The 9,777-nt window shown below is 51.2% G+C and overlaps 1 protein-coding gene across 1 annotated transcript in view; it reads left to right on the forward strand.

Annotated features, from left to right (window-relative positions):
- The window catches only part of nt5dc1 (5'-nucleotidase domain containing 1), a 30,702-nt gene that overhangs the window by 14,934 nt on the left and 5,991 nt on the right, over nucleotides 1-9,777 (forward strand). The window contains exons 8-10 of the mRNA XM_076165794.1: nucleotides 4,133-4,307; nucleotides 6,387-6,484; nucleotides 8,066-8,187. Coding sequence (XP_076021909.1) covers nucleotides 4,133-4,307; nucleotides 6,387-6,484; nucleotides 8,066-8,187 — 395 coding nt within the window. The remainder of the gene's footprint in view (nucleotides 1-4,132; nucleotides 4,308-6,386; nucleotides 6,485-8,065; nucleotides 8,188-9,777) is intronic.

Below are 9,777 nucleotides of genomic sequence, written 5' to 3' on the forward strand. Positions count from 1 at the left end.
AACAAAGGAAGTGTTAGGAAAAGGTAGAAACCCATTTAGCGTCTGTGTCGGACGTTAGCTCGATGCAGAAGCTCCCTGATCTGACAGATTTCTCGACGTTTCTTCCAATAAAATGTAAACATTGTCGTCCTCTGGATGTTGCCAACACACTAGCGATGTCGTCATAATAAAGTCACTGGAAAAACGCATCATGTCACCATTCTATGGGGAAATGTAACAAGCCACGCCTTCATATAACCGCCGTCTCAAAAATACAGTCCAAGCCCGGACCGCACAGTCACAACATCTATACAAACACCTAACACACTATTTTACTTCTTTGTACTTCTAGAAACATGGACTTACCTCGTCCATAAAACATAAATACAAAACAAAACAAATCTTAACTTTGTACCAACAGACAGCGCTTGTGGTCCCACTGAGTTACGATGAAGGGCCTCTGCTCATTAGCTCCTTCATATACATTCAGCTCTCACTAAATGCTTAAAGACCTCTTCTGGGACATGTGCCTCTATGTTGACATAGCAACTGTATCCATGTTGTTGCAGCTTCATAAAGGTTGAGGTTAGGCGGTGAGGTCATCCATACCACAGGCCTTCATCCTCAACCAGGCTGGAAAGCTCATTTGACTTCTATGTTGGGGTGTCAAATGTGGCAGCGGCCCTGGAATCAGACAAAGGAGTGTGTGTGAGAAGTTTGAGAGAGGAGGAAGAGGAGAAGAAGAGAGGAAGAGATTTATCACTGATGTTTGAGAAAACTGAGAGAAGTTTGATCTCTGAAGACAGATCGATCAGAGAGGGAGAGAGGAGAGGAGGGAAGGAAGGATGTGAGGGAATCAGGTGATGGATTTCTGCAGAAGAAGAAGAAGAAGAAGATGAGTGGTGCACCCGTCTCACATCAGGAGGGTTTTCCACACGTCTGTCTGTCTCTGTGTTTACGCTTCTTCGACGTTCAGGAAAGACTCAGTTTACCTTCTGCACTTCCTGTCTCTGAGGACGGGGTCGTTTGTCCCGCTCCTGTCTGGGTCCATACATGCTGAGGTCATGTGACAGGGTGTGAACGTACACAGTCACGTCTCCGCTTTGATCTCAGCCCTGTTTGGCCTCAGATAAGACATCAGTACACAAACAGCATAAACAAGCAGAGCAGCCCAGGCCGCGCCGCTAACGGGCCACGGCCACCGGGAAAGGTGTGTGTGTGTGTGTGTGTGTGTGTGTGAGTGTGAGCAGTGTCACAGGTGTGGTTGCTTCTTGACTTATTCCACACCAGAGTAGTTTGGGTATTTGACAGTAAACAGGTGCCGGAGCCCTGGACGTGTTTGGCTGTAGCTGGTTGAGTTGAGAGTGCAGTGGCAGCGGTGTTACAGATGTTACAGATGTTGCAGAGTTATAATTGTGCAGACACATCATCACCACAGCTGAGCAGTAAAGGCTTTGATGAACACGCTAACATGGCGTGTGTGCAGCTCATAAACTCTCTGCTCTCTTTTGACTTTATTGTTGTTTCTTCTGAAGGTAAGTGGAAGGCGTGTGCGTATCCGTGGCAACTGTGCTGTTTGGTGTTTGATGTTTGGTCAGCTGACGCGTTTGTCTCGTCTGACGTTGTTAGATGTTAGATGTTAGTGTGTTAGTGTTGTTTGTGTGTGTGTGTTGGAGTCAGAGTTTGTTGTGATGTGAGTTCAGGATGTGATCCTCCTCTCACTAAATGAGCCTGGGTCTCTTTGTCTGTTTGCTTTAGATAGCTGCAGCTAATTACAGTTTAGCTCTGACATAATGACAGACTGCAGCTTCCTGGGCCAGAACAATGTGACACTGGGTTCACTGGAGCTTCCTCTCCATACCTCCACCAGGGACGTTTGGGCTTTTTGATGAATCTGTGTTCTGATCCATTATGATTCTGCTGATCAGCTGTGGTGTGGAGCTGATCACATGTCCATCTCTGCTGTGACATCATCACACCAAATCATGGAGAGAATGATGGAGAGCTGAAGGAATCCTGGAAAGATGAACTGGATCTGAAATTGGATCTGGATCCAAAACTAAAACTCAATCTGCTCTGAAGTTCAGGAGGTTTTGAAGGTTTTGTCTTCATATATTTGTGTTTTTATGTCCATATTGTTTTGATTGATTCTCTGGTTGCGTCTCTGAGCACAGAGATCAAAGCGTGGCTCCGGGGACGTGGTGCAGTAATTTGCGGTCGCTCCGCTAAAAATGGAAAATCTCCTCAGACAGAAAGTCTGAGGTTTGTGTTTGTCACAGGTGCTGCAGCACGTCTGCACGCTGTTAGAGAGCAGCAGATTATAGCTCTGCTGTTTACTACATCACCTCACAGCTCTGACGCCGGGAAATCCTGGAAAGACTCCGGAACGTTTAGCATCCAGAACACTTCAGCCTCTGTGGAGGACTGATCTACATGTGGAGCTCAGTCAGGTCACTGAGGGGGGCGTTTAGGGTCAACAGGTCAGATTCTGAAGGCATGCAGCTTTCTGTTGTCATGGTGACCTGGTCCCTTCTAGGGTCCATGCTGGGTGGCAGGATGGATCAATAGAGCCCAAACTGAGCTCCAAACAGGAAGTGGACAAACACAGCAGCTCGGTGTGTTTGGGTTGTGATGACTCCTGATATGACTCCCGGGCCCAGCCTGCGTCGGCGCTCCGCTGGGCCGTCTCAGCTTTGGCGTGTCTGTTTGTGAAACGCTCCCGTTTGTTTGTTTATCCAGTCAGGCTGCTTTGATGTGTGAGGACACGGAGCTGCTGCTGCTCCTGGTCCTGTGACGCAAACACACACACACACACACGCACACCACAATGAGCTGGAGCCCAAACACGCCACTGTGCAGGGAGCAGAACCATGAAACTGAGAAACAAGTTCAGATCAAAGCAGCATCAGAACCATGCAGGCCCTCTGCTGAGTCCTGAGGGTATGAGGTCGCCGTATGAGGTCGCTGTATGTGGCAGCGTACGCTGACCACGAGACCACGAGACGACTGGAGGAAGAAGCATCCAGATGAAGCTCCTATAAAGGAAATGTGTTCAAGGACAAAGTGACTGAAGGTCACACAGCAACAGAGACTCCAGACTGAGAGAGATGAAGAGTTCACAGACGTCACTTCCTCTTTCTCCTTCCTCCAGACGTTTAGTGGATCAGGACACTTCACTGGTCACTGTTGTTCATCTGGTTGAATAAAAGTCATTTCTGATTCTCTTGACCTCTTGACCTGCAGTGATTCTCTCTGTAGGAGCGTCTTTGGTCCTGTTACAGTGTGTGTGTGTGTGTGTGTGAGGCTGGAGGCAGTAGCTCAGTGGGTAGAGCTTCCACTTGGGAACCGGAGGGTTGCCGCCTCGAGTCCCTGCCGAGGTGCCCCTGAGCAAGGCACCGAACCCTCAATTGCTCCCCCCTCTGCGACGGTGGTAATGTAATGTAATGTAAGTCGCTTTGGATAAAAGCGTCTCCGCGCGTGTGTGTGTGTGTGTGTGTGTGTGTGTGTGTGTGTGTGTGTGTGTGTGTGTGTGTGTGTGTGTGTGTGTGTTTGTGTGTGTGTGTGATGGGGCTGTGATCAAACACACACCAGGTCACACACTGAGGTGCATTATGGGGCTGTGCTGGCAGTGGGCGTGGCCTCAGATGACCCCCTGCTGTGGGTAATGAGGTCAGTCTGCTGCAGGGCCCCTGAGGAGCAGGGGTGCTCAAAGGGAGGTCCGGGGCCCAGAGTCTGTACGGTGAAGCGGCCTGGAGACCAAAGTAAAACGCTGCAAACATGGAGGTTGAAGGTGTGAAGCTCTGGATCCAAGCAGCATGAAGCCTGTGGGGGCGTGGCTCTGTCGCCCTCCTCTGGTCAGACTGAGGCGTCGCACCCTGACGTGTCTCCTCCTGCTCCTCCTGCTCCTCCCTCATGCAGATCCCAGGCTGGACACATGAGGGCAGCAGATCCACCCTTTCACACACACACACACACACACACACACCACAGCTCCAGCATCATGCGCCCCCTGGTGGAACACAGGCTCACGTGCATGATGGCGTGGGAGCATGTGACTGTGAGAGGAGCAGATGTCTTCATTGTAAACATGTGTGTGTGTGGATCATAGAGTGTGTGTGTGTGACTCTCTCTCTCTCTCTCTGTGTGTGTGTAGAGGACGCAGGGACCTACTTCCCCAGCTTGAAGAGGGACCCGGGCCGGTACCTGCAGCCCTGCTCCGACGCCGTGAAGACCTGGCTGAGGAGCATGAAGAGCGCCGGGAAGGTCCTCCTCCTCATCACCAGCTCCCACAGCGACTACTGCAGGCTGATCTGTGAGCACATCCTGGGGTGAGTCACACACACACACACACACACACACACACACACACTCAGCCCAGCGGGGTCTGAGGTTTTCCCCCCACATTCCTGTCAGCTCTCACATGCCATCAGTCATTCCTGTAGTTTCCGCTCGTATGTCCCGACATCATCACACACACATGTTACACACACGCATGTTACACACACATGTTACACACACACACATGTTACACACTCAGACCACCTCAGCGGCTCAACAGAAACTCTGCAGCTTGATTTTACAGCCACACTTTCTTGTGAACTTCCTGTTGGTGTTCTGTCCCCTCACTGATGGACGCTCTGGTTGAACCGCTCTACGCTCCCTCCTTCCTCTTCACACACATTAACCCTTACATGCACTCTGTGAAGCTGTGAGTCAGTGATGTGTGTGTTGGTCTCAGTGTTGTCCTCAGCCTTCCTCCCCTCTGCTCCTCCCCCTCTCTCTGCTGCTCTGTGAGCTTTGGGCTTAACCCCTCTTATTCGCTCAATAGAGCAGCGAGGGGCCCTGGAACAACAGGACCAGGATCTGAGCTCTGACAGACCCCAGACCCCAGACCTGCTCCTGCTGAAGTCTGTTATCTTAGCGCTCTGGCTCTGCTTTAGTCATCATTCCATGCAGTCCTCACTGAATGCTCCCCGCCCCCCCGCACCATTTCCTGTTGAGCAGCGAGCCGCCTGGTCATTCGGTTGTTGCCCTCCCCTGCTCTCCCTCCCCCCTTCCTGACCGTGACCTCCGACACCCCAGCATGTGTGTTACCTCCCAGGGAGGCCCCTCAGCTCTCCAGGTGTGTGTGTGTGTGTGTGTGTGTGTGTGTGTGTTTAGACTCATGTTGAACCACAGCTTTACGACGTGAGCCGATGGAGTTTTATGCTGCAACCACAACAACCAGACGGCCTTCCTCCTGTCGGGGGGGCGGGGTCAGCCAGCGAGGTCGGCACTTTGGTCCCATTTATGATTCCTAACAACAATCCTGACACAGTGGGCTGCCAGGAGAGAAGAACCCAGAAGAACCACCTGAACTCTTCATGTTAGCCTGAACTCCTCAGCTGCAGTAAACTGAAGGAAGTACGACGACTCAGTGTCATGTGATCCCAAAAGGGGGCGGGACTTCCTGTTCTGCTTCCTGTCTCCCAGCCTTACAGAGCCCCCTTAGTGGACAGCCTGGTTTAAAGGAGCCATCGTCTCTTAGGAAGCTTTACAGACGTTTAAAGAAGTGAAACTCTGCTGCGTTGCTGTGTGTATAATCCTCTGTAGATATGAAGCTGTCCTCTCTCATCCTCCCTCCCTCCCTCCCTCCCTCCCTCCCTCCCTTCCTGTTGTCTGACGGCGCTGTGCGAGCGTACGGGCCCTCGCCGGGGGGCGGTGGCGGTCAGCTGTCAGAAGTAGCAGGACAGGGCCAGAGGGCTGTGGGCCAAAACCCAGCAGTCTGTCAGGAGGCCTGTCAGGGATCTGGCCTCAGGCGAGCCTTTAATACTGACCTGCTGTGGGATTCAGCCTCTGGATCCTGGATGTGAAGTCTGCCGACGGGCCCGGCTTGTTGGCAGTGATAAGAAGACGAGACGAAGGCCAGGAGCTGCTAGAAGCTGCAACAAGGAACGGCTTCTGGGTTTAAAAGCTCCTTCAACTCAGCTGCTTAACACAATAACACATACTAACTTATAAACACAGCAACACCTTTAGAACGTGTAAAGCATGTAGCAGGATCAGGATCAGGATCAGGATCAGGATCAGGATCAGGATCAGGATAGCAGCAGAACCCACATGGAGATCCTGAGACGATCATCTTTAGAACGTAAACAGCATTTAGGAGAGGCCTGGAGTTAAACAGGACAATGGCTTGTGGGAAACAGGACTCCTTCCTGTTTACGTCCCGTGACTCCTCTCCATGTATGGAGATGCCTGAAGGATCCAGACCTCCACACTGAGTTCCGTCACTCCAGCAGCCGTGTTTATGTTATTAGACTGATCTCCTCCCTCTGTTTGTTTCTCTGTTGGCTGTGAGGTTTGTTTGGCTGCGGTCCAGGCGGCGTTCCTCTCATGCCGTTGCTTTGTCTCTCCGCTCCGTACAGGAAGGACTTTGAGGAGCTCTTTGACGTCATCATCACTAACGCCCTGAAGCCTGGTTTCTTCTCCTTGGTGCCCCAGCAGAGACCCTTCAGGACCCTCAGTGAGTACAGGCTGGACCCAGACTCACACACAGCTGAGTCTCCACCACACACGAGCAAAGAGATCAATAATAATATAATATAGTAATAATAATTTGACCACACGTCCCATGTGACACACCCAGAAGGAGACCAGTCATTAGAGCAGTGACGCCTCGACGCAGTGCAGAATACAAAGCTCAGCTGTGCACACTGAGTGAAAACGGGCTGTTTTATTTGGTGCTGTCTCTTTAAGGCTCCCTGCTCTTTGCTGGTTGGCCCACAGACTGAGACTCTGAGCTCTAATGGGAGGATTGATTGAGTTTTTACAGCTGATGAAACTAAACTTTGTTTGCTCAGATCAGCGTGTGCACATTCCAGCTTCCTCCTGCTCTTCCTCCTCCTCCTCCTCCTCCTCCTCCTCTCCCTCTACCTCACTCTCCCTCTCACCTTGGGAGTGTTTCATGGTGGATCCCGCTGGTGGAGAAGCAGCGCTGTGCTCTCTCTCTCTCTCTCTCTCTCTGTCTCTCTCTCTTCTGCCACGCTGGCAGGAGTAAATCAGCATCTGCTCCTCGTCTGCTCTGGACAGATATTAGCTGCTGTTAAACTTTAGACATGAGCAGAAATGTAACTCAGCAGTCAGAGTGAGAGAGAAAGCAGAGGGAGTTTGTTTATAAAGCATCAAAATGACAGATTCAACAATTCAAACAAAGACCAATAAAGGGAGGAATAAGAAGCAGAATGCTTTTTAATTTAATTTAACACAAAGCCGCAGCAAACCAACAATGGTTTGGATTCATTTTTTGTCCTCCATTACTTTTTATTCGTGAAGAATTTTCCTGTCAGTGTGAAACAAAATAAAGCCTCAGATGGAAGTTTGGGGGTTAAATTTCATACTAAGTTCCTTAAAACTTTGCAGATTTCTAAACCACAAACAACAAAGAGCCTCAGGAGCTAAAGTCTGTGTGTGTGTGTGTGTGTGTGTGTGTGTGTGTGTGTGTGTGTGTGTGTGTGTGTGTGTGTGTGTGTGTGTGTGTGTGTGTGTGTGTGTGTGTGTGTGTGTGCGTGTGTGCTGGTGTAAACACGTGTCAGCAGCTTAGAGGCCAGTGAACGCACCGCCGTATGGATCTCTAACGTTAGAGCCCAGCCCGGTTCAGAGCCTTCATGAGTCACAAGCCTGAACCTGATCCCACCTGTGCTCCACACAGAGAGCTGTGATTGGTCCGTTTGTCCGTGTGTCTGTAAGGCGAGCAGAGAAAGGAGCCTCAGGTTTGGCCTCAGCACATCAGTGACCCGGGTCAGAGTTCAGTCTGATCACGGGGCCGGAGGGTTTGGATCAAGCCGAGCTGAAGCTTTGTAATGTTCTGGAGCTCTAATCTGTTTCTGCTCATAATCCTGCAGCTTTTCTGGAACGCCGTCTCCAAAGCGCTGCTGCCAGTTTCCCCTCTGAGTGATCACAGCTCAGACTCTCTGTCTTCTCTCAGGGCTCTCTCTTATCTCACCGCCTGCATGTTTGCTGCAGTTTGTATTGAAAGCAGAAGCACACATCTTCATCTTCATCTTCCTCATCCCAACACACTGACGCTTTGACTCTTTCTCTCCAGTTAACGACGTGGAGGAGAGCGAGGGCCTGCCGGCGCTGGACAAACCGGGCTGGTACTCGCAGGGCAACTGGCCGCACCTGCACGAGCTGCTGAGGAGCATGACGGGGAAACCAGAGCCCAAGGTAGAGCGGCACAGAGCGCCGGCTCCTCTGGCTGGCAGAGGTTAAAGGAAATGAGGGCGAGATGATAAATGAGCTGAGGAAGAGTCACACCTGTGTGCTGGAGAGGGAGCGTGTTCTGCTGCTGAGCGCCGTGTGCCACACACACACACACACACACACACACACACACACACACACACACACACACACACACACACACACACACACACACACACACACACACACACACACCATGATTTACTGCCTTATTCTGCAAATAAAGACTTTGGACCCTTCTGGGTGGAGGTGTGTTCATAACATTAAGAGTTCCAACCAACAGTTTGGTAACTCTGTACTCTAACTCTCTCTAACTTGTGCCCCAGTGTCCCTCTGGCTAAGACGCTCTGTAAGGAGCAGCTCACTGTAACACACACACACATTTAGCACAAACAGATGCTCTGGAGGCTCCATGCAGGTTAGAGAGCAGAGAGAGACTCAGCTGGAGGCTCATATAGCAGAAACACTGAGCAGGTGCTCCCACTAACCAATCAGCAGGCTCCACCCAGCCTGACACACACACACACACACACACACACACTCACACACACTCACACACACACACACACACACACACACACACACAGGGCCAAAGCCACTCAAACCTTTTGTTCAGCTCTCATGCTCATCATGAGTAAAAGCATCAAAATGATCATCATAGTAACACACACACACACTGTCACACACTCTCACACACACACACACACACACACACACACACACACACACACCAGCCTTGAGTCTTCTGAAAGGGTTAATCCCCTCAGGGTGTTCAGATGTGTTTGGTGCGTCTGTGTGTAGAAACACCTGGTCTGTAGAGAGGAGAGAGAGAAACCCTGGACCTGGATCAGCTGCTCTGATGGCTCTCTCAGAATGGGTTTAAGGTCCAATGGAGGAAGGGATGAAGATGTGATGATGAAGGTCCAAACAGTGACATACACACATTTAAGGTCAGAGTGTGTAAGTGTAATGTTGCTGTGACAGCTGATTCAGTTCATCAGTCCAGACCAGGGCAGCCTTCCTCCTCCTCCTCCTCCTCCTCCTCCTCCCCTGAATGCCTCCTCTGTTCTCAGCGGCGAGGAGAAAGCTCCTCTGGAATGTGGTGTCAACCTGCACTTAGAGCTTCTTTAACTGTGCTCAGCTGACCTGAGGAGCTCTCTGCACTTTCACCTGACAGGACGCAGGTGGGCTCAGCTCAGCTCAGCTCAGCTCAGGCCACGCCTCCCTGTCAGCGCCCAGGTCAGGGCCGGGGTGACGGGACGTGGAGGCGTTCATGAGCTCATACTGGATCTAAAGGCTCAGGATGTTAGCAGAGAGTCGTCAGTTCAGCGGTGAAGATGAGGGGGCGGAGCTAAAGGGTCGGTGTGTTGAGTGACAGTAACAAGTAACACTTAGTATGACAGCAGCTCACATTGATGATGTGGAATGATGTCATGGGGGGGGGGGGGGGGGCCCTCACACAGAGCAGCACAATGGAGGCTTTAATGTCGCTCTGCGTGCCTGCGGCTCTGTTTACCTGATGGGCCTTTAGCCTGAACCGCTCGTCTGAGTGAC

Source organism: Genypterus blacodes, unplaced genomic scaffold (assembly GCF_046128005.1).
Source record: "Genypterus blacodes isolate CSIRO-AG114 ecotype Tasmania unplaced genomic scaffold, CSIRO-AGI_Gbla_v1 ptg000151l_1, whole genome shotgun sequence".
Taxonomy (NCBI): Eukaryota; Metazoa; Chordata; class Actinopteri; order Ophidiiformes; family Ophidiidae; genus Genypterus; species Genypterus blacodes.